This window comes from Chlamydotis macqueenii, chromosome 3 (assembly GCF_036417535.1).
Source record: "Chlamydotis macqueenii isolate bChlMac1 chromosome 3, bChlMac1.mat, whole genome shotgun sequence".
Taxonomy (NCBI): domain Eukaryota; kingdom Metazoa; phylum Chordata; class Aves; order Otidiformes; family Otididae; genus Chlamydotis; species Chlamydotis macqueenii.
The window spans coordinates 33,007,988-33,024,798 of NC_141558.1; the positions used below are offsets into that span (position 1 = coordinate 33,007,988).

The 16,811-nt window shown below is 35.8% G+C and overlaps 1 protein-coding gene across 34 annotated transcripts in view; it reads left to right on the plus strand.

Annotated features, from left to right (window-relative positions):
* The window catches only part of RIMS1 (regulating synaptic membrane exocytosis 1), a 338,013-nt gene that overhangs the window by 283,459 nt on the left and 37,743 nt on the right, over positions 1-16,811 (plus strand). For 24 of the 34 annotated variants that reach the window (XM_086745687.1, XM_086745652.1, XM_086745655.1 and 21 more), the window contains one exon: positions 10,618-10,850. The exons of the other annotated variants lie outside the window; for them this stretch is intronic. In XM_086745687.1, the coding sequence (XP_086601813.1) occupies positions 10,618-10,850 (233 nt within the window). The remainder of the gene's footprint in view (positions 1-10,617; positions 10,851-16,811) is intronic. 34 annotated transcript variants of the gene reach the window in all.

The following is a 16,811-nucleotide window of genomic DNA, read 5'->3' on the forward strand; positions in this document are numbered from 1 at the left end:
AAAAATTTCCTTATGTCCGGTCTGAATCTACCTCCCTCAATTTTAAAACAATTACCAGCTTGCTATGCCCAGCCCAGGAGTCCTGCCTTTTGGTGCTCATGAGGTTGGGCACTGTGCCACTAAGTGCAGCTCTGTGGCTTCTTACTCCAGAGCTAGTTTGTTTACAGGAAGCTTTTGGTTCCCTCTGTTACTTCATGTCTTTGTATCAAGAGAAGATACGAGTAGTAACAGAATAATAACCATGTGGACTGTTTTCTTTGGAACAAGTGTTGGAAGAGAGTATATAGTAATTTGGTTTGACAGTGATCTTTTGCATTCGTCTGATTTTATGGTTTGTTTCCATGCCTCCAAATAATGTAACTTACAAGTAGTTGGAAGAGAAATCCAAACACAGTGAAATGTAAGAGTTCAGCCAGAATAGTGAAGGTATGTTTTAAGTTAAAAGTCAGAAAACTACAATTTTAACAGTTTGACTGGCTAAGCAACTCACTGAATTTCACTCACCAAAACTGATAATGACCAGTAATGGAAGAATGACTGGTCAATTTGGTTGAAGAGCTGTCAGAATAAATTTAAAATCAGTAAACAACCTCAGTCCACAATACTTCAATTGAAAACGGAAAGGAAAAACTTTCTGGAAAGGAAAAACAGTCCTGATTTGTTAAGATTATGACCGTTCGCTCTTCACTTCTTCATATATTAGAATAAAATGTGTTTTTAAATAAAAATTAACCTAAATAAAAATGTAGCCTACAATGGAAAGAAAAGAAAAACAAAAAACAAAAAACAACAAGCAACCAAAAAACCAAAACTTTTTATGACACCTGCATTGATGTATGTTTTTAAAAAAAAAAAAAAGTCAGGACAAGTTACTGAAATGTAGCAGGATTGTTACTTGCATATATGAATAAAGTACTGCTAAAACCAGTTCTGCTGCTTACATGTGAAGGTGTTTAATGACATAAAGCACTAAATTCCAATTTATGTAAAATAAAGAAAACTTCCACAAAACTTATATGAAAAGACTATGAAGAGCTAGGTGCTGAAGTGTAGGAAATACTAGAACTGAGCATGCCTGTTTAAGCCTAGCCTTTTTGTGTGTAGGCATACTCATTTAATTACTCTCAACTTCCCCTCTGCAGAAATTGCCTCAATCAGTGTATGGTATGGGATGACGACAGTGGACATAAAGAGCTGGTCATCTTTAAAATGCAAATTCTCTTTGTTTCAGAAGCTAGAACTTGTTTAGAGAATGAGAGGGGGAATGCAGAAAGAGAAAGGATCGTCTTCTGGCTCTGGGAAGCTGCTCTGGGAAATGAATCTCTTCAGGTTTCTGCCCAATAGCTTTTATGTGATGATTGACAAGTCACTTCAAATATGTCTTCTTTGGTGATCCTATGCTGCCTGTTGCATGTGAGTTTATTTTGGCTTGATGCTGTGGATTCAATCCCCTCATCATGTGGAAAGTATGGAGCAAAAAGCATACATGGTTCTTTAATGTTCTGGTTTGTTTAACCCTGTTACATAGTAAAAGATTGCACACTTTATAAAATTATTGGGTGAATGGCACATAAAAAAAGCAGTGTGCTTTCTCTGCAAAAGGGAGGGGATAGTGCGTGTTTTGTTGCTGCAAAAGATAAACTGACCATCTCATGGGAGGCTCGTAATACAATAAATACTTGTGATGATACGTTGGAAAGGTCTCAGGAAAAACGTTCAAGGCCAGGCTGGATGAGCCTCTGAGCAACCTAATCTAGTCGGGGATGTCCCTGCTTCTTGCAGGGGGGTTGGACTAGATGACCTTTGAAGGTCCCTTCCAATTCTAACCATTCTATGATTTTATGATAATTCTTAGGAAACATTTCATCTTCAGAGAGCGATTAAAATAATTTATTCCCCGGGTTTCCTTATTTTCTTCCTACTTCAGTATCACTGTGAACCAGTGTCTTTCCTTCCAGGGATTATTGTCCATCTCACTTCTCTTTCACACTCCAATCAGATGACTTTGTGTTGGCCATCCAGCATGACCCAACAGTGAAAATGCAGCCTCTCTGCATCCTGGACAGTCCATCTTACTTTCACAGATCCAGAGTAGCCAAGAGAAGCAATTTCTGGGTGATACTGAGTTTCTGCCTCTAGCCTTGAGGTGAAATAGTAATGTTCAGGAAATGTACAATTTGTTTAGCAATAGGAGCTGTGAGTGAGTGCAATGCTGCTTTGTAATAGCAAGCCTCCTGGTATTTTAACTGTTGATCTCTTTGAAGTCTCTTAACATAAGAGTTATGAATTAAAGATGTTGTTTTGCTGAATTTATAGATATTCAAAGGAACAGAAAACAGTTTGTACCAAATAGAGGGATCACCTCGTTGTCATCTTTCAGTCAGGCACCAGCCATAAGTACTTCTCAAAGCGAAGTGGATTTATTTATTTGTTTATTATGTGACAGTACAATATGATTATTTTTTTTCTTTTCAGTTCCTTCAGAAGGACCAGACAATCTTAGAATAGTGATGGAACTTAGAATAAATAAAAGAAGAAATTTAACCATGGGCAGAAACCAAGCATGGAAAATTCCTACCTAAATTTTTAAGTTTGGCAAATTTGAAGAATAGATGTAACTAACAGCAAGCCAGTAACAGTGTAACTAACTGATATTTGGCATCTAAAATCTCCACAGTGTAAGCATCAGCTGCTATATTTGAAGTAAATTGGCAAGCCTACTTTGTTTCTGATTATCCAAATCACTACAGCTCAAAACTGAACACCAAAACTGTTTCATTAACTAGTGCACTTCCCAGTTTCATTAGAGAGAGACACATTTTGATCATATATGGTGATTAATTAATATTGTTTCTTAGGTGATCTTTCCTGGGGCAAGGGCAAGCACACTGATGTATGCTGTGTCACAGCTCTTGCTTTTTGGGGGGAAATAGAGGACAATACCCTCCAAATTATTATCATGGAGGCAAGATATATGAAAGCAGTTAAGCTAAGCTGCTTAAAAATTAAAATGTATCCTTTTTACCCCCTAACAGTATATTACAAATGGAAACTTCTGGTTTTGAGGTCATTTATGTACAAAACCAAGGTGAAGCCAGAGTAATTAATGTTCTAATTATTCATTATCTAAAGATAATGATTTTTTTCAAATCCATCACTATAAACTGCTTTATGTGTCTGTCAGAGAGGGAGGGAGATGGAGTCTTTAATCCCTTCAGAACATCTGTACATAAAAAGTGTACTATGAGCATTGCTTGTGCATTTTTAATTATCTAATTATGCTTCCTCTTTCAAAGAAACTGTCATGTCACCAGCAGCCTTTTCTAATGATTTAAAAAAGACTGAAAAATAATTTTAATTAGTTTTTCATTTAATTATTGCAGTTGATTAAGATGAAATATAATTTATAAACTTTTAGTATAAGAACATTACACTAACTTTTTTAACAGGCAGTACATGTTATTTTTGGAATGAAGAAGTGTAGGGAAGTTGTTTTAGCCATGGCTCTGACCTCACTTGCTTTATCTTCATCTCAGTTTATCTTTTAAAAAATGTTTTCTGTGTTTTCACTGTTAGTCCTGTCCTTCCACTATTCCATTTAGCCTTTTAGATTTTCTTCCTCCATTCCCTATTGTGCGGCTATTACCTGTTGCTATTACTTACTTTAGTAAAGGAGCAGTGAGCAATCCAGTTCATATCAATGATGTAGCCTTTTTTCATGAGGAGTTGTGAGATGACAGGTACTTCAGTACCTGATGCTTTGGAGGGAAAAAAAAAAGCAATGCAGCATGGTAACAGGGAGAATAGTATGTTATTGCTGAACGTTATGCAAAGAAAGAAAACCTAGTGAATTCAGCTTTCTTGCTACTGAATAAACTTTCCCCCATGCAGTGGTGAGCATAAAAAAATTCCACATTTTTGTATTTCTCATACATGCACTCCCCAATACCTATTTTCTTGCTATAGATTTACTGTTTACATGCTTGCTATGTTTGGTACACTTGAACTTAATGTATACATGGCTATTTGCAGTCAAGTTTGGGTCATTTGAGCTGTTTGCCCTTTGATTCCTGTTAGCCGGTCCTCATCAGCATTAATAGCAACTTAACCCTGAGCAGCATCCCTGCAGTAACTAACTTCTTTTATGTTGGTTTCATGTTATGATTCATGTGATTAGCTGGCTTTAGGCTGACAGTGCCATGGGTATGCACAGGCAGACACACGCGCTCCTGAATACAGAGAAAATTGCTGTGCTTGTTTCAAAGAACAGAAATTAACTTGCTGAAATGTTCATGCAAAATAGTTAAAATCTGCTCATTTTTTGCTCATTTTTTTTTCAGAGCTTTCTGAATTATTATTCTTTCATTTCATGGAGAAATGCTAGTTTTACAAATTTGAAAAAGAGGGATTTTTCAGAGCTGTGAAACTTGCATAATTCACTGGTCAATGTGTTGCTGAGAAGAGCATTTTCACAAAACAAAATCTGATACTTTTCCTTCTGAAAGTAAGATTTTAACCAGTTAAGCTCTCAGAGCAGACTTATTTGTAATGAAATCTTCCTCAGCCCTTACCTCGGTGAGAGTTTACACATTGAACACATTGAGCTGGGACTGTGTCATTCCAGAGGCAGTATCTGTGTCACTGAGTAGCACTTTTTTACAATATAGGAATATTGTCAAGAATAGATAATAATTTACAAGAGTTACTGAATTTCAGCTGTCTTAATACACCAATAAGACTCGAATATAGTGACTTTACAGGAGAAGCAAGTTGCCTTTTTTTTTCCTGAGATATTAATGGATTTAATATGTGATCGATGAGCATGCTAGATCAATATGTAATTCCAATTGGTACAGACTGTACTAAATTATTATTTCATTGAATCAACTAATTTCTTTATGATCTAAAAAAGTCTTTTGACCTACTAAAGTGAATTTTAATATGGGATATGTTTGTCCTTTGGTTTGTAAAGCACCATGTTTGAATTAATTTATTAAATACTATAAATTGTACACTAATTAATCTTACAACAAATGTTATATATCATATGTAAATATAGCTATATATTCTAAGATTGACAGAGTAATTTGTGGATAGGAAATTTAGAGTTTGGATTTATTAATTATATATCATTTAATACTGATAACAAGATAGTTTATATTTAGAAATATAGTATTCCTCATTATAAAGGAGTGCTCATCTTCCCTTTGGTCCACAACTATTACATGTTTTAGGAGGTTGTTAGTATTCATGAGCTATCTCATTGCAAAAGGATGCCATAGAGGCTATGAATTAGTACGTGATTCTGCATTCAGCAGAAGAGAAAGGAAGATTACTAGCTCATGCTAGTGAAGGCCAGGGATACTGTCGAAAGATTCAAGTTACTGCAACTGTATGGAAAGAACTTATATTAAAATACCATCTATACAACAAGGAATACAGGGGATTATTTATTTACTCACGGCTTGCACTACTGGAAAAATGAATGGAGTAAAAATGAGTAAGAGTAAAAACCTCATGAAAACCTCATGAAAATAAACACCTGAAGTATTTTTTTATAAATCATCAGTAGGTCTAAGAGAATGAAGGAAATGCTGTAATTTTAGCAATGGCTCATCACTTAAGATTTTTTCCCTGAAAGGATATACTTCCAGATATTATATAGGTGAGTTTATGAGCAAAGTTTGTTCTGACTTCCTGTGTCTTACTATCTTTCTTTTTCAGGTGATATGTACTATTGGCAGGTATTTTATGTAGTTACCGAGAAATACTGAGTGTACATCTATATACTAATTTTCTCAGTCCAAATAATTTGTCCAGTATAATTTTATGCTTCTTGAATATATGTATTAGATATCTGTATGTAGAAAGATGTACAATGATTTAATACATGTAATTGGCTTTGTTTCGGTTCTATATAGTTGTATATGCTATAGTTTAATATAAGCAAGTGTCCTGGTTTCAGCAAGTATAATTCACAATGTCCTTGTAGCATGCTCGTTTTGTCAAATTTACCTCAGGGTTAATTTTTATGGCAGCTTGTAGCCCAAACTACACTTTGAGTAAGGTTTTTATATTAAAAGTTCATTTTTCATTCCCATAGACACAAGTACAACTTTCAGGTAGCAGCAGCTTACAAAACTGAAAGTGCTGCTTTCTTTCACAACTCTGATGGCTAACATGTAAATACAGTCTTGATTTTGCCTTATACAGTATATATACCGCTGTAGATAGGACCCATCTCATCCACATAAGTTTGGCAGGAAAATGTAAGCTCCCTTCACCTCCCTTGGTGAAGGGAGCAGTGTCTTCCCAGCGGATGGGGGAGCCCGGGGGTGGTGGGTGACCCTGGTGCTGCAGGACAGCTCCGGGGAGCCGGGGCCGGGGCAGGGGGCAACCCTGCTCCTCCTGGGGTCCTGCTAGGGTTTGTGCTCTAGTGGTTTACTTAAAAAAACCCAAAAAAATCAAACAAACCAACCAAACAAAAAAAAAAACACCAGACCAGCCAAACCAAAAAAAAAAAACCCCAAACCGTCAAATTACTCTTTTTTCCAGGCTAAATATCTGAAGTAAAACAGAGGCACAGATAGATTGTCTGTAACTATTCTTAATATACACATTGATGATGATGTTATGCCAAGAATTAGAAACAGCGTGAGATTTTTGCTGAACTAATTGAAAGAATTGCTGAAGATGGTAAAATAATTTTACATAAAAATGTAGCAAATTCTTTCATTTAGAAATAAATGGAATACTGATAAATATGTTACTCTTGAGTTAGCATGCTACTGAAAACTGTATTTATTTACTATGTTATGATACCTAGGTTTTAATCAACAATGTAACTTAATAATTTACCAATTTTAAACATAGGCTTGCAGAAATTGGTCTGCATTTAAATAAATGTGTCAATAATCCCAGCAAGTCCAGTAAAGTAAAATTAAATTTTAGATGTGTATCAGAATGGTTAAGTGCAAAAGGATATATGTAAATTCATGCAGGTCTTTTGCTTCTTTGTGCTTCATAAATTAAACCAGAAGCATATTGACAGAAGTAACAGTGTAAGCTAGGGGCTGTTTCTCCAAGTGACAGCCAGTAATGTCATGGAAAAATATTATTTACTAAGGATACTCAATTAGATGGTATTAGAAGACTGAATTTTAAATGTCCATTCTTTTGATACTGTTCCAATTAATGTCAAATAATAAACTAGCCCAGGGATTAGATGAACACAAAGGAGTCTTCATCTGTTGGCTTAGTTATGACAAGGGGAAGTATTGGACAGCTGTAGGATTTTGTCCTTGGTCCTATCCCATTAAGCCTGTTTCTAGCAAACTAATAACTATTTTATACTAAAAATACACAAGAACGTATTTCCTAGGAAAGTAAGACTTGGTATTTGCAAGGTAAAAACAAGTAAAAGATTAATCTGAATTCCAAATATCTCTTTTTTTTTTCTATTAACATAACTATTCTAGATCCCTTTATCTGTCACAAAGACTGAAAACTGAAATTTATGCGAGTCTTTAAGAAAGCAATTTATCTGTTTTTCAAAAAGTATTCATAGTCCTTGAGTTAGGAAATTAATACATCAAAAACAGGATTTTCCTAAAGTTGGTGGACATCATTGTCTCCTAAGCTCTTATTAAATAATATGAGATTAGAGCACCACAGAAATACTCACTAAAATCCAATTCTAAGCGCTGGTGGAAAGGACTTACCCATGTGGAAAGGAATTATCTGTGTCTAACCAAAGTAGAAAGTAGGAGCCCTGAAAATGAGGCCTGTGTGCTTCTGCCCCGCCCAGGTATCAGACTGTACCTTTGGTCTGCACTCTGCTTGAAATGGCAAAGGGACATCTCCTCCTCCAGAGAAGCAAACCAGTCAATGGTGTTGCCTCCTAGCATGCTATGGGCACAAGTGTGGGGCCTTGTTTCCTTATCAGAGCAGGAAAAGAGACTCAGCATTGGAAAATGCAGGAATGATTGGCAAGCCCTGGTCCACTGAATTAGGGATTGAAGTTCCTGTTTGAATACATTAATTGTGTGACAGTACTCCAAGCTAATGGTGCAAGTTGATTGCGTATTCAGAGGTATTATCACACTGTACATTTGATCTCTAGTTGCAAAGTTTTCTTGATAAGTGTGCAAGGTAGTAACGTTACTTCTTAAAGAGAAAACATTTCCTAAGATTCTCTGGCGATAGCCAGAATTCTATGCTAGACCTAAGGAGCAATATCCAGCCTCAAAATCAAGAAAAAGAAACTTAACTAAATCTTCTCAAATTGTAGAAAAATATTTTTATTAGAAGTTTCAGCTTCATCATTGTTTTTTTAAATTAATTAATATATGAAGAATAATGATGCCTATATTCTTAAAGCATGGGCAATCTTGATTCATATTTTTTCGTTTTACAGTGTTTGTGGAGAGGTAAAGAAAGAAAACTTTGTTACTTGAAACAAAAGTAGCTGCTAGGTTAGATATTTTGTAAAGTTGATTTTATTGCATTCTATGAACAACAATAAAAATATCCTTATTTAGTGATCACTGCAACTTTTAAAAGCAGCAGTATATGTAGCCTATGAAGTAAACACCTGTATTATATTAGGGACATGATTTATATTAAAGCCAAGAAATTAATATTTGTCTCCCTCAAGAAAATTGGTCTCTATTTTGAAAATGGAAAATATTTTAGGGCATTTTTTATCAGTTTGGCATTATTTTTAAGTGAACAGAATTAGTTTGCCTTACACAAAACCTTTTCCTTGATACTTGCATATTTATGGAAGATGGTCTTTTTGAGTTATTTTTTTAAATGACCAAAAAGTGCAATTAAATTTTTTCCTAGTATGATTTAATATATATGTATGTGTGCTTGTATACATGTGAGGGAGTGTTTGCTGGGGGAGATCTACAATAAAATGCAAAAGAATTTTACATAGAAACATCAAAATATGTATGTCCTTCCATTTTTGCCATGCAATCCCCAAAAGCCAGTCACTAAAGTTGCAGTGGGATAGGAGGGAATGAGAGAGAACCTATTTTAAGTTCAGTGTGCCTCAGGTGGTCCACTAAAATGTGTTCTTGAGTACTTCAGTGCATCACAGCACCTTACGCTATGTGAAGGTGGTAGCTTTTTTTTTTTATCTGAACTTAACAGGAGCAGATCCTGTGCTGAACATAGTTAAATGCCTATGTGGACATTGATAATGACCTTTCTTTTAAGTGTTATCTATTCAAGGACTTTTCCAGCTTCTTCAAAAAATATTATCTGTTTTTATCTACTCTTACACATGGTCACACACTAGTAAATCTTGGTAAATGTCAGTAAAACCTAATTTAGGTATACATCATTTTATACTTTCCTGCATCTGTCTTTGGATAGGACTAATTTAATTTTTGGCAGGGCCAGAAGTCACAGGATGTCAGTTCTTCTCCCATAGACTCCTTCATTTCTCCCTGGCAAAATTTCCTGTCTGAAACTTGCCATGAGACAGAGAGGCCTGTGCCTCTAACCCTTCTCTTTCTTATTTTAGGGTGGTCAGGGGGGAGGAGCAGTCCATCACATCTGCTAGGAAGAGAACCTGCTGAGAGGGACAGCAGGACTGTCCCTCAACAAGTAAATTCAACATTTGACTTCAAAATACAGAATTACTGAAAAAACAATCCCTAAAATTAGTAGATCTATTAATCAGTAATACAATATCAAGGAATATTCCATGCACTAGGCTGATTTAACAACTACATCTGAAGTGAGTCAGGCTGCAGCTTAAATTTCTGTGTCTCTGCAGAGTGATAGCTAACTTCTTATTGCCATTAGAGCTAGTATGTTGCTTGGTTGTAGCAATTTTAGAACTGTGTATTATCATGTCCTGTGTATGTATGAGATTGTTCTCTACAGTGTTTCTGAATACTTTATCCAGCCTCTATGTGCAGGAGCAGAGAAAGCATTTGTATAGAAATATCCAAATGCAATATGATAGCTAAAGAAAATCAAACAGAACTGACAGAGCGATTCATCTTTCTGTCAATCAGTGAAAGTTCTAGTGGGTTATTAGGGTTTTTTGCTTCAAAATTATTTTGCCTTCATATTGTGATTATTGCATTTATGTTTAAAGAAGTGAGAGAGCAAACACCTAAAAATTAATACATATTATATTATCTCTTTCTGTGAAGTATAAAAATGTAGAAGATATGTGCATATTTATTAGGTCTTAAGGGTTTAGTGAACAGTGCTGATAACATACAGCTAAACATACATATATTCTCTTGGCCCACATTCATTTTCTTTGGACATAAAATTGCTGTTTCATTGCTGTCGGTATTCTGGGAACATAGATAGCAAGGGTCCATATGACTTAAATGTTGTGTGTCTCTCTGTCACTCTGAGAAATATGGGAAAGTGTTCATTTTATTTATTTGTCTCCAAGAAGTGAAGGACAAATTATAATACTGGAAATATATACTCTGAGGAGCATCAAATTAACCTTTTATTTGTGAACCAAGTAAGTGAAAATGTATCAAGACTTAAAACTAATTTACTAATTTTTAAAAAAGGCTTTTGGAAATGCTGTTACACAGACAAATTAACATGTTTGTTTTTACTTTGTAACTGTAGTACATTTACTCCTAAAATGCAAGGCAGACGGATGGGGACTTCAGGGAGAATCACTAAGAGCACAAGTGTGAGCGGAGAGATATATAAGCTGGAGCACAACGATGGGAGTCAGTCGGACACAGCTGTCGGCACGGTTGGAACAGGTGGGAAGAAAAGGCGTTCCAGCCTTAGTGCCAAAGTGGTTGCCATAGTGTCTCGAAGGAGCAGAAGCACATCTCAACTTAGCCAAACAGGTGAGTGAGACGCACGCTCTTTGGAAACAGGACTCTCACCAAACATGGTTTACCATTCTTTCATCTGTGATATCTGTGTTACATGTATATGGATATAGACCACTCCGGAGAGAAGATTTTCCAGTGGTGAATAAATTTGTGATACTGATTTTCTTTCATTGTTAAGCATCTGCAAGAAACAATATAAAAATGCCTTTTAGGATATGTACCGTTGCAACTTTCTGTCCTGATCAATTAAAAATTTTTTTATCGCTTAGAAGCCTTGTTTACAGGTAGGCAAGGAAATGCAAAGAGACTTGTGTGATTATCAGCAGTGGGTAATGGTTTGGCTAAGAGCAGTTTTTTATGTATAGGAAATTTCTTTTAGCAGAAGAGTTTAGTACAAATGGGGGAATTGAAATCTGAGCAAATGAATGGCAGTTATGTAACTCGGATAAAAGGTTGTACTTGTAATGGCAAAAAATCTGTTTTTAAAAACTACCTTTGATTTCTTAGTCAAGAGTAAATTCAATATATTCTTCTTTAAAAATAACACTGGCAAATTGGGGTCAGTGGATTCAGAGAAATTATATGACAGCATGGTGCTTCATTAGGAACACAAGACTTCCAACTCTTTATTGCTCCTTCAGAAATCTTAAAAGCTTTGTATCTGCATAGCCTGAAGGAACAAAAGCTCATACAGAAAGATACAAAGTTTTTTTAAAAAAAGATGTTTTAAAGTCCCTGTCCTGCTTGTATTGAACACCAGTGAAGACTTTCACTCTTGTCTTCAGTGGGAGCAGGACCTGACCCTAAGGGTTCTTTCAGTAAGAAAGAAGCAAAAGAAAGAGGAAAAGCTTGAGCCTAGCATAGAATGCACGCATATTGGAGCACTCCTTTGATACAATCAGGGTAATCTAAACTAAGGTAAGTAGCAATATTGTTTATTTCTATTATCAAATATCTCACCGTTTTTCCTTGGTTTTCTTTTATTGCCTGATGAGCAGTAGAAGTGATTCTTTCAAAATGTAAAGCTTGGTCAGCTTTAACAACAACAACAAAAAATTGTAATAGTTTTCCACACTACTCATTTATGAACTTTAAACCAGAAAGGATATAATCATGCAGTTAGACCAAATAATAGATATGCTAGACATATTTGAAGCCCAGAATTGTAATTAATGTTGTGTTGATCAAAAATGCACTCTGCCTAAATATTAGACTAGAATATAGATAATTGCACATAGTGGGATGTTATTTTAGATGCATCAGAATCAATCACATGCTCTTAGGTAATAAAAAAAAATGGTATTGTATGAGAGAAATTACTTTAGGTTGATGTTTACTCCACTTACTAAAGAACAAAATATTTTAACTATTTTACAGATAGTTTTGTGATTTGATCTGGCATTCTTTTCTAGCTCCTAAATCTCACTGAAATTAGGAATTGCTGTGACAGAGCAAATCTTGGGTCTATCTTACTCAGTATTCCAGTTCTGACCAGGAACCAGGGCTGTATGAGTAAGAGGAAGGCAAAGGGGGCTACAAATTTAGGATGATTTGCCTGCTCTTTATTCTCAGTGGAGTTAGTAATTCACTTAAAATCTAAACTGTGGCTCCCGAACACTTTGTAGCATTATCTATTTAGAGCTCAGATGCTCCTGTTCTTTACAGAAAGAAACTATAGCTCTCCAAATATTCCTTGGTGTAAGTTTCAAAACAATAGAAAGTTATAATGAAACTCAAATAGCAAATCAAATATGAAAAGTACTGTTATGTATTATTAATGATTGCAAAACAGAATTAAGAATTATATTTACTTTGCCTTACTGTGGCTCAGGCAAACACTACTATTTGTGGTATAAGCAGAGCAAATAAAATGTGGCATGTTTTATCAGTCACTATTTTTTTTTAGTTAAATTGTCAGAAATCAGTGAGTTGAATTATGGGGTTTTTAGAACAACATGCACATGAGACTTGATAGATTTTCTAAGAAAATCCATTGCTGGAGACTAAATACTCATTCCCTAAATTAGGGGCACCCTTTCCTTCCTTTCTGTAGTGTGGAAGAGGAGAGGAGAAATCTAAAAAGGTCTAAATCACTTTAATGTGTTGTGCCTAAGTAACTTAATAATATCTCCACTATACATAGTTTTTAAAAAACAAAATTAAAATAGGTCCTTAAAATTATGTGAAAATCAGTTCTAATAGCCAAATTCTGACGTTTTAAAACTGGTGTGGAAGTGTACAGCCCTCCACAAAAATGGTGCCAGGTACGAACTGCTGCTACAGATCTTCAGTAACTGAAGGTGTGCTGTTGACACAGAGCATGTATTGTAAAGGAAGTATAAGAAACACATAAATGTATGTGTAACCCTCGTAGTTTTTCCTGAATTTGTCAGTTTATTTTTTTGTTTCTTATGACTTGCATGACTGTAAATCAGGTACACATGACATACATAGCTATTTGTTTCTGAAAACTCAAAATAAAAGATTAGAGATAAAACAAAAGGTCAGGTATTTTTTGAAAATTTCAGGTTCTGTATTTTTGTGGAACACATAGATCTGAAATTCTAGCTTTCTACTGTCTTCAAAACCAGTAAAATTAACCTTCATCTTGCTTTTTTTCATCTGAAGAAATGGTCAATAAGGGCTGAATTAGACTTTTTGTAGATAACTCTTGGTTTTAGCTTACTGCACTACTAAGTAGCTATTACTTCTAAGAGTAGATTTGCTTTTCAATTGAAAAAGGAGTGTGTGTGTGAGCCTGTGCATGCGTGTATGTGTCTGTATGTACACACATGGATCCCTTTGCGTATATGGGGCAGATCCACTCGTGTGTTGGATTTAGAAGGACTGGTAATCGCATTATTTTTTGCGCCCTTGTTCAGTGCTCTTGCAATATATTTATTCCGAATATGCACATTTTAAGATTGTCAGTGAAAGAATCAGTTTTTATGTTCATGTAAATCTGCAAGGGAAAGTATATATTTCTGCTTCACCTTCCTTTCAATTACCTTTAAGATTTCATACTACTTTTAGTAACTGTTCATTGAAATAATGAAATCCTTACTTACTACTTACACTTACATTGTGCCCACAAATTGGATAGATTTTGTAATCTGCTGGCAGTATAAGCTCTGCTTATGCTATCACACTTAAAAAGAAGAAAGTAAAAGGAAATGGAAAAAAAAAAAAAAAAAAGCAGCAAACCCCCAGAAAGACCACAGGAGAATGAAAATAGTTTCAGGCATATTAGGTACAGTTTTAGTTATAATCCAACTTTTCTAGCTTTCTTTGGCAGCCTAATTTTTGTAAATAAATATATTACATAAATACAAAATAAATATATAACTGGAGATTTCCTAACTAATTATAGCAACTAAACTTTAAATCACAGGAAAATTATGGGAAAATAGATTGTGATAGGAAATCTATTGTGTTGATTTGTCATACAACAATCTATTACCCTAGAGATATTCTTAGCTTATACTTTCCCAACAAATGAGTGACTTGGGGCAGTATTGATCATAAAACATTTTGATTTGGGGTTCTGGGTTTGTTTTGAAAGAGATAAAAACTGCTACCATAGGAGAAAAGAGTTTTAGTACAGAATTAATACCGTGAATAGAGACATAATGCATTTTAAAGTGGATGGAGGTAATGGTAGGGGTATCACCAGTGAGGTGAGTTCTGGAGAAAAAGAAAAGCTCAATGTCAGATAAACAGAAGTATTCCCATCCCTGGATCCCTCCCAGTTCTCCTGTTACATGCAGAGGTGTGGCCTAAGAAGACAAAAGGATTCATCCCTTTTGTTTTCTATCCCCTGGTCAGCAGACAGAGGTTCAGAAAGGTCATCTGCTAGTAGAAGGACCTGAAACATGATAACCAGTACAGATAGAAAGACTGACAATACCAGCTCTGAGATAAATATAAACAAAACCACCAGACATGTGACTGGTGAGTCTTTTTAGACATGGGTTCTATTTTTTCCAAATGTGAGTTCTTTGAGAATACTTTTAATTTCCAAGGTGCTCAACACCATTAATGTCAGTATTCTGACTAGTTTCCATTGACATTACTTGGGAAATGTTAGTGGTTTCATATAAGACAGAGGTGAGACTTTGCCTGGGATATAAGGGTGGTGGAACACTGGAACAGGTTGCCCAGAGAGGTGGTGGATGCCCCATCCCTGGAAATGTTCAAGGCCAGGTTGGATGAGGCTCTGAGCAACCTGATCTAGTTGGAGATGTCCCTGCTTCTTGCAGGGGGCTTGGACTAGATGACCTTTAAAGGTCCCTTCCAACCCAAACTATTCCATGATTCTGTGATTCTGTGATTATTATTAGACTGGATGGAAAGCATGAGAATCAGTAAGGAATACTGGACGTCAGGAAGAAACCGGTTAGGAGGGAGATGTCAGCTGGTTTTATTAAAATAAGAGCCAGAGTGTGCTTACTGGTTGACTTTCTGAGAGAAAAAACACAGTCAGATCTCATTAATATTTTAATGAGATATAATATGTATGCTGCTAGAATGTGCTGATGATATTGATTAGGAAAGTATGTCACTTCCAGGTGATATAGAGGAAGGACTGATGAACTTGAGGACCAGAGTAATAGAATTCGGTTAGAATGTGATAATGCACGTTGCAAGATCATTCCTATTGGAATGACTAATGAAGATTTCCACATGCAGTCTGGGAGCTGTCATCTAGAAGAAACAGGAGGAAGAGGAAGACATGGCTATAATAAAAATCACAGGATGAACGTAAGCTCTGTATGTGATCTTGTCAGGGAAAAGGCAAATGTGCATCAGGCAGGGAATTTACTTGGAGAGCTAAGAAAATGTTAACATCATTGATTGAGGCACAGCTGACAGCTCATCTGGAATACTGGTCACTTAGCATTCAAGAAAATGAATGCTAAATGTTTGTGGGAATCAAGACCTTGAAGGATGATTTATTGCCTGATTTATTCAGCCTATAAAAATGAAGGTTGAACAGGGATATGATTGTTCTGTAAGAATGCAATGAAAGTAAACATCAAAAAGGCAGCAGAGGTTTTGAAGCTAAAGGGTAACATCATCAGAAACTATCAGAACAAATGGGTATAAATTAGTTATGAATAAATTTTGTACTTGTCTCAAAATTTCAATAAAATTTCTAACATTCAGAACAGAGAGAGAGATATCTTAAACCTCTCAAAGCATTTAGCATGCTAGCGATGAAATAGGCCTCTTTTTGTTTCTTGTCTAGCATAATATCCCGTCATTGTTTTCATAAGATTTCTTTTCTGATGTTGTTCTTTCGTGTTGCTGTCTCCTGCTCAGCCAGATGAAAAGTTACAAGATCTCAAATTTTCTAATGGTGGTTTCAGAAAATTATCTTGGATGTCAGAATGACCTTGAGTCTTACAGGTATACAGTTACCCACAGACTTAGTTTAGTCTTCTGTAAGTCACCTGTTGTTCACCGTGTTGTAGAGGAGCATTTCCAAGTATTTGCTTGCATTGGGAATCTATTTCTATAAGAACACTTAGCATTTACACATGAGCTTCCTTATATACAGATACCTCCATTTTGTTATCTTAACTCTGCACATTTTTTTCTTAACATTAGACTGTGCATATGTGTTGGGTTTTTTTAGTGGAGGGGGCTACAGTGGCAGCTTCTGCAAGAAGCTGCTATAAGTTTCCCCTTTGTCTGGTGGACTTGGCCAGGTCTAGGGCGGACCTGCTGCTGGCCAGGGCCAAGCCAACTGATAACAGAATGTTCAGTGGTAACACCTCTGCGATAATGTATTTAAGAAGGGAAAAACAAAAGAAAAAAAAAAAGAAGTGAAGAAGCAGCAGCAGAGAGGGGGAGGTGTGAGCCTTGTGTCCCTTGCAGCCCCCATCCTCTGGCCCGACTCGGCCCAGCTGGCCACAAGAAGTGGAGAGGAGATGAGATGTGAAGAGAACCTGAGAGGTGTCTGTCTGAGCC